Below are 27,048 nucleotides of genomic sequence, written 5' to 3'. Positions count from 1 at the left end.
TCTGCTAGGGAGGTTATAACAATTAGGTCATGCTTTCTGTGGATGTTTTGTAAATTTATTAATTTTACATTGATTAACTTCACATTTTCCCAAGTGACTCTATTAGTGACTCATTTGGTATTACTCTTTGTGAAAGATGAAATATATTGATCCTCCACAGGTATTTCTGTAGTCATTATTAATTATGTAAAACACCTAAGACAGAACTAGCCATTTCCCAAGTTCATTTTCATTGTGGATATAAAATATTACTTTTACCGTGGCATCTTATGAAAATTCATGTTCCGCAACTGTTATTGTATTCTTCTAATACTACACTATCACACTGCAGAGCAAAATCAGTGTGTGTAAAGCTAATAGTGATGCAGACTTTTACAAAAAGTATGATAGTTTGGATACTGTACTTGTTTATAAAAAGTATGATAGTTTGGATACTGTACTTGAAAAAAATCAGAATCTTTTCCTTACCAGCAGAGATATATAACAGGAATATACCATAATTAATGGGATCTGCTGTTACGACTGCATGGAGGATTTGATTTGGGGGTTGCAGTTTGGGTGATGCTTTTTCATGGTTGTGTATGTTTTTTACAAGAAGAATGGATATTAGATGAATTTTAGTCAGTAGGGAGGTTATTCTATTAGAATGCTTTCATAGAATCAGTTAGTTTTGTATTTTTTTTTTACTCATATATGAGCTAACTCCCACATTTTACCTGATATTCATAACCCTCTCCACTATTGACATTTTTATTTAATGATATAACAATGCTCCAAATCATGCTCTGCAGCTTTAATTCTATTCTTTGAAAACTGTGCTCTCATTGCAAAACATGATTACTTGTTAAGCAAAGCTAGTTTTTATGCAAAGCAATATGGATTTAACATGAAAGCAGGGACATATTGAAGGGAAGGGAAGAAGCAACTGGGACAGTCACCTCCTCTGAGCTATTCAGCATATAATAAACTTGTAAAGTTGCATTTATCCTCCTTTTATTTTTCTGATTTCTCCTTTGCAACCATGTATTGATCATTTTCTTATCGTACCCCCCTTTTGCATCTTCTAAGCCTCTGGTTTCCTGTTTGTTGCTTTGTCACATTTTCATCATGCTATACCAGTCCCTTCATTCCTACTTTTTTATCATCTTTTTAATCTCTTCTGTTTATTGTAGTTTCTGAGATTTTTACTGTATGTTTCACTCAACAATCGCCTTTGAAATTATTCATTCATATTCACACTTTAACTTCTTTATAGTTATTTTCAACTTGTAGTGCTTACTTTAGATTGTACCTTTCATGCTTTTCTGCCTCATTGTTCCTATACTATCTCCGTGGCAGTCCCCAAATACTTTGCATCCTGCAATGGAATAAACTTCCCTATCAAACCACATTTGTCACTTTACTTTAACTACATTTTTATCCTGTTGTGTAACAATATCCTTTGTTTACAGTTAACATTGTACAATAAGTATGCATGATGTAATTGAGGTGATAAACAGAATGTACTTGATTCAAATCCAGCAGTTAGTCTTTTGCCACTCCTCCCTCCTGTATTCTATCTACCCATAACATTACTGTGGCCCAAATTATTTCCAAGCCCTGCATTCTTACCCGGTTCTGCAATATCTCCAGGCTTAGGGTCAGGTTACTTCTTAAGAGGCCTTCCCTCATTCTGTTTTATGAAACTGATTGGCTTTTAAAACTAGCTTCTGCATTGCTGAAAATCAGTAGCACTGCGCAGTTTATTGATGATATGGAAATTAGGAATCATGCTTGTTTTGAATTTTACATGTTGTGTGCTGGATAGTGTATTTCTAGTGTAGTTATAGAATTGTGGCAGCATTTGTAGGCTCAGGTCCTTACTAGGTAGACAGTAGAGGGCATTCTTAAAAATGAGCCTCACAATAATCCAAAAAAGAGGCATTCTTAAAAATATGCCTCACAGTAATTCAAAAATAATGTCTTTGAATGCATTTTAGTATTCTGACCACTTCATTCTAACTTTACTTCTCTAGTTTTTCTGCCTTTGCCTTCTAACAACAACTTCTCTTCAGAGATGTGACTTTGCAGGGTAAGAGGAAATAATTTTAAGTTAGAGGCAGTGGAAAATGAACCATCACTTGACCAGATGATGGAAATGTAAGTTCATTTTGGAAAATTTTACCTTTGACATGGGCAAATAGGGTGGATACTGAAGGGAGAGAAACAGAGGAAGAATGCATGGAATGGTGTATGCGAGTGAGGCATGTAAGGACAGGGATAAGTGGAGACTCTTTCGCCGGAGGGAACGGGCATCAGAGATATACTATAGATAGATAGATAGGTTTTAAGGAAAAAGGGAGACTTTAGTACGTGATTAGAAAGACTAGATATCAAAATTTTAGGAAAAGTATAATTTTTACCAAAATCAGGAAGTTGGTTGTGATGACTGACGAGACAGGATATATTGTGACAGTTGCTTGAGAGCACCAAAACTGAGATGCTTGATAAAAGATATCAGCTACTCATCAAAGTACATACAGTATGTGTGGTATAGGAAATAATTTTGTCAAACATTAGTAACCATCCATTGCGATTTAAAATAAATGATATATAAAAAGGACTGCTGTCTTTTAGTTTTTTACTGGTCTAGGAAATTACAATAAATATCAGTTTAACTAGCACACTGTTCTCTTTTTTCATATTTCTGTTATATGTAAAATTCTTTTGTTTCAGAGATGTGACTGAAGACATCATTGGTGAAGCCCAAGTTGATATTCATGCACCATTTGAACACCCTCAGTATGTTTCAGTCTTCATACAGTAGAAAAAACAGTTTTTTTTGTGAATTGTGTGGAAAGACATATTGTCGCAAAAGCAGTCTTAATACTCACATGCTGCTACATAGTGGAAAAAAAGATTTTGAATGCACAGAATGTGGCAAACAATTTAGTCAGAAGGGACACCTAACAACTCATTTGCTTTTGCACAGTGGTGAAAAAAATTTTGCATGTGAAATATGTGGAAAGCGCTTTGCACAGAAGTGTCATTTAACCATTCATATGACTGTACATAGTGGGGAAAAGAAATATGGGTGTGAATTATGTGGTAAATTCTTTGCCCAGAGAAGTGGTCTTAGTAAACATTTGGTTACTCACAGTGGAGTAAAACGATTTAAATGTGATGAATGTGGTAAACTATTTGCTCATAAATGTAGTCTTAAAAAACATGAATTTGTTCATAGTGGAGAAAAAAAGTATCATTGCAATGAATGTGGAAAGCAGTTTTCTGAAAAGTGTGGTCTGAGAAAACACATACTTGTTCATGCTAGGGGTGAAGAGTTAAATTGTGAGGAATGTGGTAAAGTCTTCCCAGAAAAGAAAAGCTTGACCAAACATATGCTGATGCATAGGGGTGGATTTGCATGTGAAGAATGTGGAAAATTATTTGCTTATAGGAGCAGTCTTAACATTCATATAACTGTACATAGTGGGATAAAGAGGTTTAGATGTGAATATTGTGAGAAACTCTTTACTCAGAAAAGCAGTCTTAAAAAACACATATTAAAGCACTGTAGCAATAAAGATATCAGATGTGAGGAATCTGGCACAGTCTTATTTCATAAAAGCGATATTTACAAGCACAGTATTTTTTCAACATGAGAGAATGTTCCTCTGTAAGGAATGTAGGTAATTTGTACGTGAGAACCTTTCGTACATGTTTGGTTTTTGACCGAGGGAAAAATTACAGCTTAATAATGTAAGAACCAGTTCACTAGTAGGAGTATTTTAAAGACTCGTGTGTTAATTCTCTTCCCAGCAAAGAAGTTTGGATTTGATGGGTATGGTGTTTTCAGAAAAATATTTTTACAGTGACCATGTACCTAAGGAAACCCATCATCTCACACTGGAACAAGACTGAATGAGGCAAGAAATAAATAACAGATATAACTTTATAGTGGCTGTTAATGAACAGCTTGAGTGAAGAGCTGTAACACTTTCCAAGGGATACTCCCTTTGGTTCAACCTCTGTGCTAAGTGTAAGACATTACCTGATAGGGGTTCCCTAAAAGCATGAAACATATAAATTATACTGTCTTTGTCCCAAGTACACTTAAAAAATGCAAAGAATCTCTCTCTACAGTTAGAGAACCGTGACTCTTATGTCAGTAATTCCTCACTGTAATACATTCAGATAGTAGCAGATAGGGAGTTTTATTTATTTATTTTTTTTTTTTTTTTTTTTTTTTTTTTTTTTTGAATTATGATATTCTCATCTAAACCTCTTTGCTCCAAAATGTAGTCCGTCACAAAAAACTGTACCATGGATTGACAGGTTGCATGTAAAGGATTTAATAGGATTGTCTTTCTAATTATAACCAAATTTTCCTGAATTACATAGGATAAAACTGCTGGAACCCTTTTACAGGGCTTTTGCAGCTTTGAGGCTGCTGCACATTCAGTAGCAGGGAAATAGACTCCTTTAGAGTGAGAAGCTCCTCAGCAAGATTGTACTTCATTATCATTCACTGACAAGTGATACAGTACAACTTCACTGAAGGTGATATTTCATTCACTGTGCAACCTTATTCAAACAGAGTCTAGATATAGAATAAAACTCTTTTGAATAAGGTTTATGTGCTGAAAGATTTTTTCTTTTATCCATGTCTACAACTTTTTATTCTGTAATCAACATGATTTATCATAAGGGATATGAAACACTTCTTAAGATGCATTTACACTTTATTACAAAAGTTCTTGAGACACTGGGGTATTATGGAAGTACCATATAATGGCTAAGAGCATTGTTTTTTTAGTGTGGTATACACTAGCCATGCACTTAACCCAGCTGATACCAAGGCTCCAGACCTGCATAAAAATAATGTATAAGATTAGATCACCTGTTATCCATAAGCCAATATGCAATCCATCATTTTAGTAATGTAACAGAAACTGACCTCTTTCATCCTTCATTAAACACATACTCTTACTCTTGTTAATTGACACATTGTTTAACACTATGCCACATCATGTTTTCCCTTTATATGTTGGAATTGAAATGCCTGAGCACGTGGTGTGACGCAAGTTGATCTTGTATGAAACATCAATTCAAGAGTGAGGGGTGGTATTAAGTGGTCTGACTGACAGCTGACAAGGGTGTGCTGAAATGTTTTAGAAATACATAGAAACATTAGGTAGCATTAGTAGACAGGAAAATTAGGTAGATGTCATCTGTGAGAACATTAGGTAAGAACCCCTACAAGTTGCACTTCTGCCAATGGCCTGTTAAGGGTGAAGCACAAAAGGCTAGAAGTGGGACTTCCAGGTGGGAACAGCGGCATCAGAAATGTAGATAGATATTAATAGAATGAGCAAAGAAAGACTTAAAAGGAGAATCTATGTGTTGTATGTGGAAGGAGCAAGGGGAAAGGGAAGACTAAGAATGAGAAGGAAAGGTAGAAAGAGAGTGACCTTGAGGTATTATGGCCTGAATATTCTGGAGGGTGAGAAGTATGCAAGGAATAGAATTGGACTGGAGTATTGTGTTTATGTGTGGTCATGTACTGTCAACCCTTGCCTGAACTATGGTAAAAGAAGTGATCAGGGTAATCATGAAAGGTCTGCAGAGCTGTGGTGGGTAGGCTGTGGTTTTGGAGTTATAAACCTGGGAAAGGAAAGATTGCAATTGTGAAGTATGCATGGGCATGTGTATAAGCCCCAGTAAATATGAAGAGTGTATGAGGTAAAAATGAAATGAAACATTTCTGGAGAAATTTGAATGGCTGTATAAATGGTTTTGAAAATGAAACGTGGTCGTAATAGGTGATGTGAATGTGAAAGTGGGATGTGATGAAACTGGTGGGATTGTTAATAAATGGGGGAGTGCCTAGAGTAAATGAAAATAGATGTTATCTAGTGGATGTTTTTGTTGAAATGGGTTTATTCCTTTCTATTGCCTTTTTTTTTTTCCACAGAGGATGGTCCACTGGGGAATTATGAAAGAGAAGAGCAAAGGCTTTGACTGACTGTGGCAGGAGATGAAAGATGAAAAAGGACATGCTGGTGTAAGGAAGAATGGAGAGGTAGAAGTGTTGACAAGCGAAAAGAATCAGAAAATATGCAGAGAGGAGTATGAAAGGAAGATAACAGAAAGCTTAGATGGACATGCAGTGAATGTAGGGATGCAGTTATGGGTGAATGTGTTTAAAATGTTTGAGAGAAATGCAATTAAAGGGTGTACAATTAGTAGTTAAGGTTATATATTTATTTTATTTATTTATTATACTTTGTCGCTGTCTCCCATGTTAGCGAGGTAGCGCAGGGAAACAGACGAAAGAACAGCCCAACCCACCCACATACACATGTACATACATGCTTCTCCACACACGCACATATACATACCTATACATTCCAACATATACACAGACATACATATATACACATATACATCATTCATACTTGCTGCTTTTATTCATTCCCATCGCCACACATGAAATGACAACCCCCTCCCCCCGCAAGCGTACAAGGTAGCGCTAGGAAAAATACAACAAAAGCCACATTCATTCTCACTCAGTCTCTAGCTGTCATGTATAATGCACCAAAACCACAGCTCCCTTTCCACATCCAGGCCCCACAAAACTTTCCATGGTTTACCCCAGACGCTTCACATGCCCTGGTTCCATCCATTGACAGCACGTCAACCCCAGTATACCACATTGTTCCAATTCACTCTATTCCTTGCACGCCTTTTACCCTCTTGCATGTTCAGGCCCCGATTGCTCAAAAAAATTTTTCACTCCATCATGCCACCTCCAATTTGGTCCCCCACTTCTCGTTCCCTCCACCTCTGGCACATATATCCTCTTTGTCAATCTTTCCTCACTCATTCTCTCCATGTAACCAAACCATTTCAAAGCACCCTCTTCTGCTTTCTCAACCACACTCTTTTTATTACCACACATCTCTTACCGTTTCATTACTTACTCGATCAAACCACCTCACACCACATATTGTCCTCAAACATCTCATTTGCAACACATCCACCCTCCTCTGCACAACTCTATCTATAGGTTATATATATATATATATATATACACACATTACATTATACAGAATCACTGTTTCCCCGAGTCAGAGGTAGCGCCAGGAAACAGATAAAGAGTGGCCCATTCACTCGTACACAAATGTTTACATAAACACCCATATGTACTTGCACACACAGACATAAGCATAAATACACGTACATATTCATACTTGCTTGCCTTCATCCATTCCTGTCGCTACCCTGCCCCACAGGAAACAGCATAACTAAGGAAAGGGGGGGGGGTGCAGAGATGGAGTGTGACCATGAGATACAGTAGCTAGTGGCAAGCTTGTTTCCGAATGATACTGTGCTGTTTGCTGGGAGCGAAGATGAGATTAAGGGATAGCATAGTCCTTCCAACCCTGACCTATGCAACCAAAACATGGATGTTGAGTGAGTCACATAGGTCAAGAATCCAGGCTATGGTTATGAGCTATTTGAGAAAAGCATGTGTCACAAAATGGAATGAAGAAAGAAATGAAGGGGTATGTGGCAAGGAATGAATTGTGGAGTGTTACAATGGATGAAATTTAATACTTTGAGATGGTTTGGGAATAAGGAAAGAATGCAAGACTGGGAGTTTACAAGGAGTGTATGATAGTACAATTAAAAGGGTTGGTGTTATAGGAAGACCACCTGTGACATTGGCAGATAGAGTGGAAGATTACTGGAGGAGAGAAATGGTGGAAGAATGCATAAGATGGTGTATGCCACCCCTTAATGTGAATTCCCAGAGGGAACAGACATTAGAGATATAGATAGAAAAGTAGAAAAATGAAAGTTAGAGTGAATGTGTACAAATAAGGCAATTGGTCATGGCAATACCTTATTCAGATAGGAAACGATGAACATGAAGAAAAAATTGACCATTTTTGATGATTATATGCCTTCAAACTTTCCTTTAATTCACTTGCTAACACTTCAAGAAAATAGCTATTAGCCCATGAAATACATTCTTCTATCAGTTTTATTATATTCCTGGTGCAAATCAAAAACTGCCATACCTACTTCATCATTTTGCTTCCCAATTCTGAGCAAGAGGTGCCCAATGACCTCATTTAAATGGAGAAAATTATGTAATAAGTGCACTTCAATTTTCTTATGTAATCCTAGTCAGATTGAGGGCTTTGGCAACACACAATAAATAGCTAAAACATTTACAAAGAAAAACACCTCAACATCCTTCCCACATGTACATGTACTATGTCCTCACACTAATTTATATTTTAGTGTGAAGTATATATCTAGACATGTTATTCACCACCAGTGCTGTACCCTATTTATGATACAAGAATTGTGTAAGACTAAGCTCTTGATGGAGGAAGAATCAGATCTGATTATGGCTCCACTCTTGCCAGGCAGTCTCTCTTGTACTGATTGTTAATGTGAAAGATGTAATACATCCAAATATATTCATATTCACCACCAAAGCTGTGCCTCCATGATATGAGAATACAATGTGAAAGCAAGCTCATTAGAAACATCGGTCATCTTTTCATGGGGACTGCCAAACGTCATCTACACCCTTCTCTGCCTTTTATATAGCAGTGGACCAGACCAACACAAAAGCTTTTTCTGTTACTTTTCCTGTCATTTCATAAAGGATCTGTTTTTATATCATGATCCAAGTTTTTAGACCATAATTCCTGTTAAGCTGCCGTATATTCTCGTATAAAGTTCAGGTTTTCATCACCAAATTTTTAGATAAATTAGGGGGTTGACCTAAACATGGGTAATAGCATCATTAGCTTGAAATCTGTGCATGATGGGAAGGGCTAGGAGCAACTTTTAGTTTTTGACATGAAAAATATTTACCTTGTCATCAAGTTCTTGTGGAAGGCACTGTAATATTCACATTTTCCATCTTGGTACAAAATCATTTCTTTTCATAAGTCTTGTGCACCAGCCATGGCTTGCCTTAAAATCAGAGATGCCTAATTTTCTTGCTTGTTTCAATGCAAAGATTCGAATTGATCCATTCTGTCAAGTTTTCACTTGACATACTTTGCCACTTCAACTTCCAACTGTGGCCACTTTCCTCTGTTAACACATTTGTTTTTTTGGCATGTGCTAAAGTTGTGCAGCGAGCTTTCTTCAGTCTCTATTTTTCGGATACCTTAAATTCCTTTGCTGCTGCACAGCTGTTAGTCTGTTCTGCATATTTGGAGCTTGAACTTTGCTGTGAACTTGTTTCCTCTTGAATCCATGCTGAAGTAAATAAGGGTCTAGCACATCTACACTGTAACAAGACAATTTGAAAAAGCAGTAACATGTAGTTCACTCGTGATGATATGAGTAGGGTCATGTACAGAAAGTTGCCAGTTTCTAAATTTTCCATTTCAAATTTAGGTTAAAGAGTATTTTATTTCCTAAATTGTTTTACAATACTCTAGGTAAAACAGTTTACTAAAGAAAGAATACTGTACAAACCCTACAGAAAACAAAACAAAAAACTGACAAACACTGTTGGTAGGGTAAACTTGTTCTAACGGCAGCCTGCCAGTAATCAAATTTATAACAGTGTCTCTGTTTAGGGTCTAATGTATTTTTAAAAATGAATACTTGTAAATCAAAAGTATTGTAACATTGTATTATATATAACCTTGTCATATTTCTAGAAATTCAAAAGCATGACAAAAAGAGTATAAACACAATGCCAACGTATGGTAATATCTCTAAAGCTGTTTAGGAAGTCTGATGCAAAGGAAAGCCTCCGCGACCAGGGCTCTACCATATCAGCTAGATGGTACGTGTTTTTCTAATTGTTTTCAATTAAAAAATTGTAACATCACAAGTGTATTTTAACTTATCTGTGCCTGAATGAATATGTTCTTAGAAATAAATAATAATTTTGCTGAAACGTGATTTATTTCAATGTAAAATGGGATAAAATACATGACAAAAGACTTTACCTAACCTTCTGATGTTCAAGAGATGTTACTCGTTTCTTTAATAGTTTGCAGTTAAAATACTGGTGAACTACAATGAAATTCTATTCATACTGTGCTTGATATAATATTCATGGAAATGTACAATTTTGCTGAAATGATATGCGCATTACAGTGGAAAGTGGGATAAAAATACGATGAAAACAATCAACTTTCGCTTTTTCGTTCAGAAAATAGAATAATCGCTTCGAATGATTTTCAGTTAAAAATAACAGTTATTTTACATTAATAATCTCTCCTAATTGACTTGAATGGGAATATACAATATTTTTGCTGAAATTACCCACATTTCAAGAGTGAAGATTTTCTGAAACGAGTTTTATGTGCCAAAAAATATGGTACTTTATTAACCTAATTTGTTCTTCAGTTACCCTAAAAAAAACTTGGGTTGACCTATACACAAGGCATATAAATCAATGATTTCTAGGCCTAAATATCAAGGGTCAACTTGTACACGAGGTAGGCGAGTATATATGGTAATACTAAAATCTCAACTTAGCATTCGGGTAATACTAAGAAATTTCTACATGATGGAAAGCCTATGAAGTATTTGATTATTATATGGCCTGAAAATGGATAAGTAAGCAATGATATAACAAACAGCATTTCACAGATAATAATACAGCATTTGGGTAATTATCATTGTATGCACCATACATCTTACATGATCACTCTCAAAAAGGAGAAGTAAAAGCAATTTACCCCTCTCTACATTTCAAATAAAAAAGCAGTAAGGTATTAGCCTATCATATGGAGATATTGTTCAATTCAGTTTCTCCCTACAAGAAAAGGCATAGCATTTTTGTAAACCATAATTTACAGATATTTGTGGATTTAATTACCTACCAGGATAAGGTCCTTATAAGAGTAGAATGCCTCAGCCTTCGGTACACCTTGACTTTCATATGGCTGTTTCCTTCTAAATTCATCAAGATGTCATTTATACTGTAAGGAAAACAAAATGAAAGTATATCATCTGGCTCCCACTATTACTTACTACAAACATATATGAATATGCAAAAAAAAAAAAAAAAAAAAAAAAAAAAAAGAAAAATACTCAAAGGCAAACTATTTTTTTAATATCACCTTAATGTATATGGAAAGGCTCAGTATGATACTGAAATATGTAGCGCTAGGAAAAGACAACAAAGGCCACATTCATTCACACTCAGTCTCTAGCTGTCATGTGTAATGCACCAAAACCACAGCTCCCTTTCCACAACCAGGCCCCACAAAACTTTCCATGGTTTACCTTAGATGCTTCACATGCCCTGGTACAATGCACTGACAGTAAACGACCCCAGTACACCACATCATTCCAGTTCACTCTATTCCTTGCAAGCTTTTCACCCTCCTGTATGTTCAGGCCCCAATCGCTCAAAATCTTTTTCACTTCATCCTTCCACCTCCAATTTGGTCTCCCACCTCTCCACATTCCCTCCACCTCTGACACATATATCCTCTTTGTCAATCTTTCCTCTCATTCTCTCCATATGACCAAACCATTTCAATACACCATCTTCAGCACTCTCAACCACACTTTTTATAACCACACATCTCTCTTACCCTTTCATTACTTACTCGATTAAACCACCTCACACCACACACACTGTCCTCAAACATCTCATTTCCAACACATCCACCCTCCTCCGCACAACCCTATCAACAGCCCATGCCTCGCAACCATGTAACATTGTGGGAACCACTATTCCTTCAAACATACCCATTTTGCTCTCCGAAATAACGTTCTTGCCTTCCACACATTCTTCAACGCTCCCAGAACCTTCGCCCCCTCCCCCACCCTGTGACTCACTTCCACTTCCATGGTTCCATTCACTGCTAAATCCACTCCCAGATATCTAAAACACTTCACTTCCTCCATTCAAACTTACCTCCCAATTAACTTGTCCCTCAACTCTACTGAACCTAATAACCTTGCTCTTATTCACATTTACTCTCAGCTTTCTTCTTTCACACACTTTACCAAACTCAGTCACCAAATTCTGTAGTTTCTCACCTGAATAAGCCACCAGTGCTGTATCATCAGCGAACAACTGACTCAATTCGCAAGCCCTATCATCCACAAGAGTGCATACTTGCCCTCTCTCCAAAACTCTTGCATTCACCTCCCTAACAACCCAGTCCATAAACAAATTAAATAACCATGAAGACATCACGCACCCCTGCTGCAAACCGACATTCACTGGGAACCAATCACTTTCCTCTCTTCCTACTTTTGAAGGTTGGTTGAATGAGTTTGATGATAGAGTGGCAGATAAAGGGTGTTTTGGTCAAGGTGGTCTGCAAAGTGACAAGGTCAGGGAGAATGGTTTGGTAAACAGACAGGGAAAAATTTGCAGAAGATGAAAGCCGGCAAGGTGGCGGGTTTGGATGGCATTGCTGTGGAATTTATTAAAAAAGGACGTGACTGTGTTGTTGACTGGTTGGTGAGGATATTCAATGTATGTATGGTTCATGGTGAAGTCCCTGAGGATTGGCAAAATGCATGCATAGTGCCACTGTACGAAGTATGAAGGCAAAGGGGATAAAGGTGAGTGTTCAAATTTACAGAGGTATAAGTTTGTTGAGTATTCCTGGGAAACTATATGGGAGGGTCCTGATTGAGGGTCAAGGCATGTACGGAGCATCAGATTGGGGAAGAGCAGTGTGGTTTCAGAAGTGGTAGAGGATGTGTGGATCAAGTGTTTGCTTTGAAGAATGTATGTGAGAAATAGAAAAACATGGATTTGTATGTAGCATTTATGGATCTGGAGAAGGCATAGAACAGAGATGCTCTGTGGAAAGTAGTAAGAGTATATGGTGTGGGAGGTAAGTTGCTGGAAGCAGTGAAAAGTTTTTATTGAGGATGTAAGGCATGTAAATGCCCATATACATACATACACATATCAACATATACATACAGATATATACATATTCATACTTGCTTGCCTTCATCCAATCCTGGTGCTACCCTCCCCCACAGGAAACAGCACTGCTACCCCTGCTCCAGGAAGGTAGCACCAGGAAAACAGACAAAAAAGGCCACATTCGTTCACACTCAGTCTCTAGCTGTCGTGTAATGCACTAAAACCACAGTTCCCTATCCACAAAATTATATCGTAATAAGGATAGGGGATTAAGAATACTTCCCACGTATTCCCTGCGTGTCGTAGAAGGCAACTAAAAGGGGAGGGAGCGGGGGGCTGGAAATCCTCCCCTCTCATTTTTTTTTTTTTTAATTTTCCAAAAGAAGGAACAGAGAATTGGGCCAGGTGAGGGTATTCCATCAAAGGCCCAGTCCTCTGTTCTTAATGCTACCTCACTAACGCGGGAAATGGCGAATAGTTTAACAGAAAAGAAAAATAGTAATAATAATAATAATTCCATAAAATTATATTGTAAATTATATTGAACATGCAGGAGGGTGAAAGGAGGGCAAGGAATAGAGTGAATTGGAGCGATGTGGTATACAGGGGTTGACGTGCTGTCAGTGGATTGAATCAAGGCATGTGAAGCGTCCGGGGTAAACCAAGGAAAGCTGTGTAGGTATGTATATTTGCGTGTGTGGACGTGTGTATGTACATGTGTATGGGGGGGTTGGGCCATTTCTTTCGTCTGTTTCCTTGCGCTACCTCGCAAACGCGGGAGACAGCGACAAAGTATAAAAAAAAAAAAAAAAAAAAAGTAATAATAATAATAATAATAATAATAATAATAATAATTCTTTCTTCTTTCAAACTATTCGCCATTTCCCGCGTTAGCAAGGTAGCGTTAAGAACAGAGGACTGGGCCTATGAGGGAATATCCTCACCTGGCCCCCTTCTCTGTTCCTTCTTTTGGAAAATTAAAAAAAAAAAAAAACAAGAGGGGAGGATTTCCAGCCCCCCGCTCCCTCCCCTTTTAGTCGCCTTCTACGACACGCAGGGAATACGTGGGAAGTATTCTTTCTCCCCTATCCCCAGGGATAAATAATAATAATAATAATAATAACAACAACAATAATAAATGTTGATGTCTAACCATTTCAAGAAGTAGCAGCAATTAAAACATAGTTGTTGTGAGGTTTAATATCAAGGTGTCCATACTGTGCCAGCTCTGATGCCACCATGCCAGGTAAGACTCTCACTGATTTGTGTTGCCCTTCAATTAAAAGCCATAGGAAACAGCACTGCTACCCCCTACTTCAGCAAGGTAGCACCAGGAAAACAGACAAAAAAGGTCACATTCGTTCACACTCAGGCTCTAACTGTCATGTGTAATGCACTGAAACCACAGTTCCCTATCCACAAAATATATTGTAATAATAATGATAATAATAATAGTAATAATAATAATAGTAATAATAATAATAATAATAATAATAATAATAATAATAATAATAAATGTTGATGTCTAACCATTTCCAAGAAGTAGCAGCAACTAAAACAGAGTTGTTGTTGTGAGGTTTAATATCAAGGTGTCCATACTGTGCCAGCTCTGTTGCCACCATGCCAGGTGAGACTCTCACTGATTTGTGTTGCCCTTCAATTAAAAGCCAAGGAGGTTGTTTGGATTTTGGATCTTGGCCTATCAGATTCTATGGTGTATGAAGGAAAAAAAGAAAAATGAATATTAAAGCCACCTGGGGCTGCTGCTATTTATGGTATCCGTCATGAATGTCAGAAATGGCATACGGAAACAGAAAAATTCCATGATGAAAAAGCTTGAAAATAATCCACACCACATAACGAACTGCTGCCCTCTGTATCTGCACACAATTTGCAAATTTCTTGAGAGCATACACATGTTCTCGAGGACTCATTGGGCGGTGCTGGGTTATCCTGTAAAAAAAAGTGAGGCTGATTATGCTGATCTAACCAACAATATGAAAGCTTACTATACAAAAAATCAGTTATTATTATTTTTCTTTCCTGTGTTTTCACCATTTCTTTAGCATCATGAAGATGAAACCTTAGAAGAAAAATTCTCCATTTGCCTCTCCTGTTCCTTCATTTGGAAATAGATACAGGAGCAGAGGATTTCCAGTTGCCCCACTTCCACCCCTTTTTGTTCAACTTCTACAAAGTATAGGACATATATAGGTCTCATTTGTCTGGTTGACACTACCATAAGTCTTTTTATATGGAAACTTCTTTCTGTTTCTTGACAACTTGAAAACATCAAATACTTGGGCTTTGGGACTCATCATAATCCCTACAAAACTGGTAGTTTAATCGCACACTGACAACTTTAATTCTGTCTTCATTTCCCTCATACAATATTTCATAATCTTTTAGATAATGAAAGCAGCTTTCCTAAATCCTCTCCATGGCTAACAAAATCTATGAGAACATCTATTCTGAAATACATTTGTTCACCAATAAGTGCAAAAATGGACAGACAAGAAACGGGCATATTTACGAGGGCATTTGGAGCATGGCATAAAGATGAGCCATACTAAGGAATGAGAGTCCTGTGAGGTACGCATCAAAACCTGCTTCATGAGCCAGCACATCATCTCCATCTGTGGATTTGAAAGCAGATATTGTTAAGTCTGAACTGCTTAAGCCAGTGAAGAAAAAAAAAATGTGAGTAGCCTTATTTCAACACAATCATACTAAGGACATAAATAATATAATTCAATCTGAATGACCAGCATCACATTTCTATTCCTTAAATATCAATAAATTGTGGGTATTACATTACTGCATGCACACTCTCCCTTTCATTTTCCCTTTCAATCCCTTCTTCAATAAACATTCAAATATCAATATCTATGTGTCTACCATAGATGAGGAAAAAGTTTCATGGATAAGTACTAAATTCTCCTTGTACTGGGAAATATTAAAATTCTTCATAAGTGTAACTTGAGGAAAGATGTAGCCCTTCATGTTTAAAGCTCCTACCCTGGATACAAACACAGGTAACAAATACAAACTGTAAACATGAGGATGGAGACACACACATGCCAATAAGCCAATGAACAGGATGCTGCTAACTAGTACAGCTTCAGTGTACTCATATACTTAGTGAGCACTTGCACCAAATTAGAAGGCAGTATTTCAAATGGTCCTTTTTATATGAAAATCAACACTACATATCATTATTAACAAACAAAAAATTCATTCGAGCTTTACCACATAACAGTAAGTATACTAACCATACTTATTTCCAGGAGGATCATGGGACAGTAATGGACGGTACATTACAGGCAAACTTCTCCTCAAAGTTGAAGCTAAATCAACCAACCCCGTGTTACTAAACATATTGCTAACTGAAAAGAACATGTTTATAATTTAATGCTTTAAAACATTTTCTCCAATTTCCCTATAACATTCTACTAAACAACTCATTCAAGAGGATATTATCTACTCAAACATTTCATGGTCTGAAATGAACTTGATAAAAAAGATATGTATGATTACATTACTCTGATAAAACATTTGATACATAAAAAGCAAATTAAAATATTATTTATATTTTATATCTTATACTTTGTCGCTGTCTCCCACGTTAGTAAGGCAGTGCAAGAAAACAGACAAACGAATGGCCCAACCCACCCATATACACATGTATATACATACACGTCCACACATGCACATATATATACCTATACATCTCAACAAATACATATATATACACATGCAGACATATACACATATATACATGTAGATAATTCATACTGTCTGCCCTTATTCATTCCCTTCGCCACCCCGCCACACATGAAATGACAACCCCCTTGCCCATGTGCGCTATGTAGCGCTAGGAAAAGACAACAAAGGCCACATTTGTTCACACTCAATCTCTAGCTGTCATGTATAATGCACCGAAACCACAGCTCCCTTTCCACATCCAGGCCCCACAAAACTTACCATGGTTTACCCCAGACGCTTCACATACCCTGGTTCAATCCATTAACAGCACGTCGACCCTGGTATACCACACTGTTCCAATTCACTCTATTTCTTGCACACCTTTCATCCTCCTGCATGTTCAGGCCCCAATCACTCGGAATCTTTTTCACTCCATCTTTCCACCTCCAATTTGTTCTCCCACTTCTCCTCGTTCCCTCCATCTCTGACACGTATATCCTCTTGGTCAATCTTTCCTCACTCATTCTCTCCCATGTGAACAAACCATTTCAAAACACCCTCTTCTGCTCTCTCAACCACACTCTTTTTATTACCACACATCTCTTACCCTTTCATTACTTACTCGATCAAACCACTCTATCTATAGCCCATGCCTCACAACCATATAACATTGTTGGAACCACTATTCCTTCAAACATACCCATTTTTGCTTTCCAAGATAATGTTCTCGACTTCCATACATCTTTCAACGCTCCCAGAACTTTCACCCCCTCCCCCACCCTATGATTCACTTCTGCTTACATGGTTCCATCTGCTGCCAAATCCACTCCCAGATATCTAAAACACTTCAATTCCTTCAGTTTTTCTCCATTCAAACTTACTTTCCAATTGACTTGTCCCTCAACCTTACTGTAACTAATAACCTTAGTCTTATTCACATTTACTCTCAACTTTCTTCTTTCACACACTTTACCAAATGTAAAATTGCCACTGTTTATATATGTATGGAAGTATCAAAGCAGAATAATAATAATAAAAAAGTATAAAATATTGCATTTAGGAGGTAATATCAAAAAATTTGGAGAGCAATGTGATGATTTCAATGGATTTGCAAAGCTATTAGACATAAGCATACTGTAATAAAAGAAATATCAAAAAGTTGAAAAGGTCAACAACATCAAGTAAATACCCTAATACATATAATATTGAGCAAAAACCTGGAAAAGATATTAAAAATTAAATTTCACATTTAAGTATTTGAATCATGACAATAATGAGAAAGAATGCTCCCTTGTATTGCAAGGTTATTTTAATTCTGAGAATGTCTATATCAAAAGTGAGTACTTCATCTAGCTTTTACAGTAAAGTATTGGGGTCCTACCAATGAATCTTAGTGATTAAAATTGGACAGAATATGAAAATAAAGCTAAAAAATACCGCCAAAGAATAACAGTTACTGGCATTATCCACAGACATACGAAATAATCTGGTTAAAAACTTTTCATACAGAAATGTAATCTTGAAAATCTACCTTTCTCATCCTTGTCTCTGAAATGGTGCTTAAGTTCTGTGGCAATGAATTTCGTGTCATATATGATGGGGAATAACTTGTGCAGGTCAGACTTGAACACTTCATATGACTCTGGCAGGTTTTGATGAAACTGAAAGTAATGTTTAAGAAAATTATAATTACCATTCAATAAAATTCGCTCTTCCTATAATATGAAATTCTATCTGTCAATGCTCCTCTATTACAACTTATTGTCTTTTACTAGTCTGTTTATCTAGTATTTTTTATTCTTTTATGCTTATGTTTTTTTCACAGATTTGATAATTTTATGACAAAGTACAATAAAGTGAAAAAAATAGAGATATTACTGTGAAACAACATAATATTTCAAAAGAAACATATTCATACTCTTATCAACTTTATCTTCCCTGTACATGAATCACATACTGCTAAAGTCATCTTTGTAATGAATATGTGTATTTGTAACATCTTTATTGGTGATGACAACATTCCATGGGTTTTTAAGTTTTGTATTATCAAACAAAACAAAATTTGTTTAAAAATCAGTGTTTGAATGGGATGAACCAAGAGTACGTTGGCTGTTTTAGGCACCTGGGATTGAACCTTGGATCAAAAGGAATCATGGAGGCTGAAGTACGTCACAGGATTGGGGAGAAGGCTAAGGTTCTGGGTGCAATAAGGATTGTTTGGAAGGAGAGGTCAATGTCTATTAGGGCGAACTTGGGTATGGTCAACTTAACTGTAGTCCCACCAGTACTGTAGATGTGTCTTGGACCTTGAATGCAAAAGAATGGAAGAGGGTGGACATGTTAGAAATCAAATACTTCAGGACAGTATGTGGTATAAGGACGACTGATCATAAGGAAACCACAGAAAGATCTGCGAGGCATAATTGTGGATAGGGAGCTCTAGTTTCAGTGAAGTGTACAAGACAGATAGAGAACATATGTTGGTGAATAAGCCCATTTCTTCCTATGTTTCCGATACTACCTTGCTGACACGTGAAAAGGTGACCATGTATGAAAGAAGAATAATAAAAAAGGCATGGACAAGAATTAATCGTTATTATGGATACTTTACATTATGCAGCAATGTAAAGGATGGCTGTAAGCAAAGTGGATGTTAAAAAATATGAAAAATTTATTGAATGGGGATTAATGTGGTGTGTAAGAAGCCAGCAAGACATAGGAAGTGTCCCATCCAGAGTGTAGATGTGAAACCTTAGTTTTCCAGAGGATGATTTAGTACAAGATGAAAGCAAATGAAATCAATAACCAACACAGTATAGTGGGAATTAGAACAGATTTAAGAATTATATCATAAGAGCTATATGTGAAGAAATCTTCATAATGGTGAATGGAAAAATGTCTAATGATGGTATAGCCATGTTGGAATAACATCAATAAAAGTTTGTTTGAAATAATTTTTTGGATGAAGGTACAAAGAGAAATGACAGAGAACTTGATAGACAGAGTGGTGAACTGCCTATGGCTATGACTATTTCAGAAAAGCTTTAACTGATCATATGCAGTCTAGGCATTGAATGTATGAGACAATTTCACCAAACAATGCAACTCTGTCTATGAGATGAATAACTGGAAGACTTTGCATAATTCAGCATATACACGAGAGAGCTAAGCTAAGGGGCTGTTATGTGCTTGCTTTCTCTAAATGCAAATACAATAATTCAAGAAAGGAAAATTACAAACCTGTTTATATATCAGCATGAGATCTAATAGAGAATTGTGAAGTACAAGGGGCTTCTGGAGTTCTGTTAGATAGTGGAAAATAGTTGTAAATCCCAACATTTTTCTCACATTGGTTTCCACATATTCTATCCCCTCAGGATCTTCTGCCTGAAGTCTTGTACGTTCTAAAGCTGATACTTTTTGGATGACAACCTATAAAAATGAGTGGTGTACTGTATGTGACATGCCATTTTATAAATCAATTTCTTGTTTATTTAGTTTACAGGAAATTCACATCACAAGTACATACGTACATTCATCAAGCGAGACCAAATTCATTCACTCCAACCCCACACACAAAATCTTTCTATTGTACATAACAAAGTTATTCCTTTGGTAACCTTAAATGAAGTGTATCTAGCCCAAAACAATTTACTCAGAAACTGCCAATCTCTCAATCTACCTTTTTTCTTTATACCCTAACAACTGTACTACACCAAACTCCACAAAGGGGTAGTGAAGGAGGGTGTGCACCTGACTGTGTGACATGACTGAGTCACCTCTCACACTACCTCTGTAGGGTATAAACAAAAGCCACACCTAGAAGCCATACAAATGTCATAATACTGTCAAGCAGTTCAAAACAAGTCATTCAAGATTACCACTATCCTTGACTCCCAGCGCTCACTGGACAGTCAGCTGTGTAAGCCTTCTGGCACTTACGGTTAAAGGACTTTCGTTTAAGTGTGTTTCTATCTAAAGACTTCTTCATAACTTTGTCACACCACCATCTTACATATCTAATTAGCAATTTATCATAAAACATTTGATTACAAATGATGAAACAGAAAAGCATAGACTGGAAAGGCTTGAGAGTATAATGTTTATATATGCAACCATGGGTATATTCAATAAATTATCTTTCAACTTTTGCAAGATGCTGTTTCCTAAGGGGTGGGATAGTGCCAGGAATGGATGTATGTATATGTGTATATTTGTTTATTATTTATTATTATAATATTTTGCTTTGTCGCTGTCTCCCGCGTTAGTGAGGTAGTGCAAGGAAACAGACGAAAGAATGGCTCAACCCACCCACATACACATGTGTAGACATACACGTCCACACATGCAAATATACATACCTATACATCTCAATGTATACATATATATACACACAGGCATATACATATATGCACATGTACATAATTCATAGTCTGCCTTTATTCATTCGCATCGCCACACATGAAATAAAAACCCCCTCCCCCCTCATGTGTGCAAGGTAGTGCTAGGAAAAGACACCAAAGGCCACATTTGTTCACACTCAGTCTCTAGCTGTCATGTAAAAATGCACCGAAACCACAGCTCCCCTTCAACATCCAGGCCCCACAGAACTTTCCATGGTTTACCCCAGACGCTTCACGTGCCCTTGTTCAATCCATTGACAGCACATCGACCCCAGTAAACCACATCATTCCAATTCACTCTATTCCTTGCACGCCTTTCACCCTCCTACATGTTCAGGCCCCGATCACTTAAAATCTTTTTCACTCCATCTTTCCACCTCCAATTTGGTCTCCCACATCTCCTCGTTCCCTCCACTTCTGACACATATAGCCTCCTAGTCAATCTTTCCTCACTTATTCTCTCCATGTGACCAAACCATTTCAAAACACCTTCTGCTCTCTTTTTATTACCACACATCTCTCTTACCCTATTATTACTTACTTGATCAAACCACCTCACACCACATATTGTCCTCAAGCATCTCATTTCCAGCACATCCACCCTCCTCCACACAACTCTATCTATATCCCATGCCTCGCAAACATATAACATTGTTGGAACCACATTTCCTTCAAACATACCCATTTTTGCTTTCTGAGATAACGTTCTCAACTTCCACACATTCTTCAACGCTCCCAGAACTTTAGCCCCCTCCCCCACCCTATGATTCACTTCTGCTTCCATGGTTCCATCCACTGCCAAATCCACTCCCAGATATCTAAAACACTTCACTTCCTCCAGTTTTTCTCCATTCAAACTTACCTCCCAATTGACTTGTCCCTCAACCCTACTGTACCTAATAACCTTGCTCTTATTCACATTTACTCTTAGCTTTCTTCTTTCTCACTTTACCAAACTCTGTCACCAGCTTCTGCAGCTACTCACACAAATCAGCCATCAGCGCTGTATCATCAGCGAACAACTGACTCACTTCCCAAGCTCTCTCATCCACAACAGACTGCATGCATACTTGCCCCTCTTTCCAAAACTCTTGTATTCACCTAACTAACAACCCCATCCATAAACAAATTAAACAATCATGGAGACATCACGCACCCCTGCCGCAAACCAACATTCACTGAGAATCAATCACTTTCCTCTCTTCCTACACATACACATGCCTTACATCCTTGATAAAAACTTTTCACTGCTTCTAACAACTTGCCTCCCATACCATATATTCTTAATATCTTCCACAAAGCATCTCTATCAACTCTATCATATGCCTTCTCCAGATCCATAAATGCTACATACAAATCCATCTGCTTTTCTAAGTATTTCTCACATACATTCTTCAAAGCAAACACCTGATCCACACATCCTCTACCACTTCTAAAACCATACTGCTCTTCCCCAATCTGATGCTCTGTACATGCCTTCACCCTCTCAATCAATACCCTCCCATATAATTTCCCAGGAATACTCAACAAACGTATATATTTATTATTATTTATTTTGCTTTATTGCTGTCTCCCGCATTTGCAAGGTAGCGCAAGGAAACAGACGAAAGAAATGGCCCAACCCACCCACATACACATGTATATACATACACGTCCACACACGTAAATATACATACCTATACATCTCAATGTACACATATATATACACACACAGACACATACATATATACCCATGCACACAATTCACACTGTCTGCCTTTATTCATTCCCATCGCCACCTCGCCACACATGGAATACCATCCCCCTCCCTCCTCATGTGTGCGAGGTAGCGCTAGGAAAAGGAAAAGACAACAAAGGCCCCATTCATTCACACTCAGTCTCTAGCTGTCATGCAATAATGCCCGAAACCACAGCTCCCTTTCCACATCCAGGCCCCACACAACTTTTCATGGTTTACCCCAGACGCTTCACATGCCCTGATTCAATCCACTGACAGCACGTCAACCCCGGTATACCACATCGATCCAGTTCACTCTATTCCTTGCCCGCCTTTCACCCTCCTGCATGTTCAGGCCCCGATCACTCAAAATCTTTTTCACTCCATCTTTCCACCTCCAATTTGGTCTCCCACTTCTCCTCGTTCCCTCCACCTCCGACACATATATCCTCTTGGTCAATCTTTCCTCACTCTTTCTCTCCAAATGCCCAAACCATTTCACAACACCCTCTTCTGCTCTCTCAACCACGCTCTTTTTATTTCCACACATCTCTCTTACCCTTACATTACTTACTCGATCAAACCACCTCACACCACACATTGTCCTCAAACATCTCATTTCCAGCACATCCACCCTCCTGCGCACAACTCTATCCATAGCCCACGCCTTGCAACCATACAACATTGTTGGAACCACTATTCCTTCAAACATACCCATTTTTGCTTTCCGAGATAATGTTCTCGACTTCCACACATTCTTCAAGGCTCCCAGGATTTTCGCCCCCTCCCCCACCCTATGATTCACATCCGCTTCCATGGTTCCATCCGCTGTCCGCTGCCAGATCCACTCCCAGATATCTAAAACACTCAACAAACTTATCTCTGTAATTTGAGCACTCACTTTTAACCCCTTTGCCTTTATACAATGGCACTATGCAAGCATTCTGCCAATCCTCAGGCACCTCAACATGAGTCATACATACAGTAAATAATCTTACCAACCAGCCAACAACACAGTCGCCCCCTTTTTAATAAATTCCACTGCAGTACCATCCAAACCCGCTGCCTTGCCGGCTTTCATCTTCCGCCAAGCTTTTACTACCTCTTCTCTGTTTACCAAATCATTCTCCCTAACCCTCTCACTTTGCACACCACCTCACCACACCCTATATCTGCCAATCTATTATCAAACACATTCAACAAACCTTCAAAATATTCACTCCATCTCCTTCTCACATCACCACTACTTGTTATCACCTCCCTATTAGCCCCCTTCACTGATGTTCCCATTTGTTCCCTTGTCTTATGCACTTTATTTACCTCCTTCCAAAACATCTTTTTATTCTCCCTAAAATTTAATGATACTCTCTCACCCCAACTCTCATTTGCCCTCTTTTTCAACTCTTGCACCTTTCTCTTGACCTGCCTCTTTCTTTTATACATCTCCCAGTCATTTGCATTATTTTCCCTGCAAAAATCATCCAAATGCCTCTCTCTTCTCTTTCACTAATAATCTTACTTCTTCATCCCCCCTATCTAATCTGCCCACCTCCCACGATTCTCATGCCACAAGCATCTTTTGCACAAGCCATCACTGCTTCCCTAAATACATCCCATTCCTCCCCCACTCCCCTTACGTCCTTTGTTCTCACCTTTTTCCATTCTGTACTCAGTCTCTCCTGGTACTTCTTCACACAAGTCTCCTTCCCAAGCTCACTTACTCTCACCACTCTCTTCAACCCAACATTCTCTCCTCTTTTCTGAAAACCTCAACAAATCTTCACTTTCGCCTCCACAAGATAATGATCAGACATCCCTCCAGTTGCACCTCTCAGCACATTAACATCCAAAAGTCTCTCTTTCGCATACCTATCAATTAACAAGTAATCCAATAACGCTCTCTGCCCATCTCTCCTACTTATATACTTATGTATATCTCTCTTTTTAAACCAGGTATTCCCAATCACCAGTCCTTTTTCAGCACATAAATCTACAAGCTCTTCATCATTTCCATTTACAACACTGAACACCCTATGTACACCAATTATTCCCTCAACTGCCACATTACTCACCTTTGCATTCTAATAACCCATCACTATAACCCGGTCTCATGCATCAAAACTACTGTCACACTCACTCAGCTGCTCCCAAAACACTTGCCTCTCATGATCTTTCTTCTCATGCCCAGGTGCATATGCACCAATAATCACCCATCTCTCTCCATCCACTTTCAGTTTTACCCATATCAATCTAGAGTTTACTTTCATACACTCTATCACATACTCCCACCAACCCTGTTTCAGGAGTAGTGCTACTCCTTCCCTTGCTCTCGTCCTCTCACTAACCCCTGACTTTACTCCCAAGACATTTCCAAACCACTCTTGCCCTTTACCCTTGAGCTTTGTTTCACTCAAAGCCAAAACATCCAGGTTCCTTTCCTCAAACATACTACCTATCTCTCCTTTTTTCTCATCTTGGTTACATCTACACATATTTCGACACCCCAATCTGAGCCTTCGAGGAGGATGAGCACTCCCCGCATGACTCCTTCTTCTGTTTCCCCTTTTAAAAAGTTAAAATACAAGGAGGGGAGGGTTTCTAGCCCCCTGCTCCCGTCCCCTTAAGTTGCCTTCTACGACACGTGAGGAATCCATGGGAAGTATTCGTTCTCCCCATCCCTAGGGATATATATATATATATATATATATATATTTTTTTTTCTTTTTTGCTTTGTCGCTGTCTCCCGCGTTTGCGAGGTAGCGCAAGGAAACAGATGAAAGAAATGGCCCAACCCACCCCCATACACATGTATATACATACGTCCACACACGCAAATATACATACCTACACAGCTTTCCATGGTTTACCCCAGACGCTTCACATGCCCTGATTCAATCCACTGACAGCACGTCAACCCCGGTATACCACATCGTCATTCACTCTATTCCTTGCTCTCCTTTCACCCTCCTGCATGTTCAGGCCCCGATCACACAAAATCTTTTTCACTCCATCTTTCCACCTCCAATTTGGTCTCCCACTTCTCCTTGTTCCCTCCACCTCCGACACATATATCCTCTTGGTCAATCTTTCCTCACTCATTCTCTCCATGTGCCCAAACCATTTCAAAACACCCTCTTCTGCTCTCTCAACCACGCTCTTTTTATTTCCACACATCTCTCTTACCCTTACGTTACTTACTCGATCAAACCACCTCACACCACACATTGTCCTCAAACATCTCATTTCCAGCACATCCATCCTCCTGCGCACAACTCTATCCATAGCCCACGCCTCGCAGCCACACAACATTGTTGGAACCACTATTCCTTCAAACATACCCATTTTTGCTTTCCGAGATAATGTTCTCGACTTCCACACATTCTTCAAGGCTCCCAGGATTTTCGCCCCCTCCCCCACCCTATGATCCACTTCCGCTTCCATGGTTCCATCCGCTGCCAGATCCACTCCCAGATATCTAAAACACTTTACTTCCTCCAGTTTTTCTCCATTCAAACTTACCTCCCAATTGACTTGATCCTCAACCCTACTGTACCTAATAACCTTGCTCTTATTCACATTTACTCTTAACTTTCTTCTTTCACACACTTTACCAAACTCAGTCACCAGCTTCTGCAGTTTCTTACATGAATCAGCCACCAGCGCTGTATCATCAGCGAACAACAACTGACTCACTTCCCAAGCTCTCTCATCCACAACAGACTTCATACTTGACCCTCTTTCCAAAACTCTTGCATTCACCTCCCTAACAACCCCATCCATAAACAAATTAAACAACCATGGAGACATCACACACCCCTGCCGCAAACCTACATTCACTGAGAACCAATCACTTTCCTCTCTTCCTACACGTACACATGCCTTACATCCTCGATAAAAACTTTTCAATGCTTCTAACAACTTGCCTCCCACATCATATATTCTTAATACCTTCCACAGAGCATCTCTATCAACTCTATCATATGCCTTCTCCAGATCCATAAATGCTACATACAAATCCATTTGCTTTTCTAAGTATTTCTCACATACATTCTTCAAAGCAAACACCTGATCCACACATCCTCTACCACTTCTGAAACCACACTGCTCTTCCCCAATCTGATGCTCTGTACATGCCTTCACCCTCTCAATCAATACCCTCTCATATAATTTACCAGGAATACTCAACAAACTTATACCTCTGTAATTTGAGCACTCACTCTTATCCCCTTTGCCTTTGTACAATGGCACTATGCACGCATTCCGCCAATCCTCAGGCACCTCACCATGAGTCATACATACATTAAATAACCTTACCAACCAGTCAATAATAGTCACCCCCTTTTTTA

The 27,048-nt window shown here is 38.3% G+C and overlaps 1 protein-coding gene and 1 long non-coding RNA gene across 7 annotated transcripts in view; one reads left to right on the top strand and one right to left on the bottom strand.

Moving 5' to 3' along the window:
• The first annotated feature begins 3,646 nt into the window (after positions 1-3,646).
• On the top strand, positions 3,647-9,922 carry LOC139756296 (uncharacterized). Its single transcript, XR_011714308.1, has 2 exons — positions 3,647-4,539; positions 5,954-9,922. It is a non-coding gene; the product is annotated as an uncharacterized lncRNA (long non-coding RNA).
• The window catches only part of LOC139756295 (pre-piRNA 3'-exonuclease trimmer-like), a 35,429-nt gene continuing 13,081 nt past the window's right edge, over positions 4,701-27,048 (bottom strand). For 2 of the 6 annotated variants that reach the window (XM_071675565.1, XM_071675566.1), the window contains exons 7-14: positions 19,823-20,014; positions 18,114-18,243; positions 16,150-16,263; positions 15,411-15,513; positions 14,731-14,830; positions 14,408-14,586; positions 10,857-10,955; positions 4,701-4,847 (exon numbers count right to left, since the gene is read on the bottom strand). In XM_071675565.1, coding sequence (XP_071531666.1) covers positions 4,775-4,847; positions 10,857-10,955; positions 14,408-14,586; positions 14,731-14,830; positions 15,411-15,513; positions 16,150-16,263; positions 18,114-18,243; positions 19,823-20,014 — 990 coding nt within the window. In that variant the 3' untranslated portion in view covers positions 4,701-4,774. Of the gene's footprint in view, positions 4,848-7,986; positions 9,302-10,856; positions 10,956-14,407; positions 14,587-14,730; positions 14,831-15,410; positions 15,514-16,149; positions 16,264-18,113; positions 18,244-19,822; positions 20,015-27,048 lie in introns of those variants that run through there. The other 4 variants (XM_071675563.1, XM_071675564.1, XR_011714307.1 and 1 more) reach the window with 3 other exon arrangements.

The sequence above is a fragment of the Panulirus ornatus genome, chromosome 21 (assembly GCF_036320965.1).
Source record: "Panulirus ornatus isolate Po-2019 chromosome 21, ASM3632096v1, whole genome shotgun sequence".
NCBI classification, from domain to species: Eukaryota; Metazoa; Arthropoda; class Malacostraca; order Decapoda; family Palinuridae; genus Panulirus; species Panulirus ornatus.
Note: the sequence above shows the minus strand (reverse complement) of the source record. Positions and strands in the feature narration are given on the sequence as shown.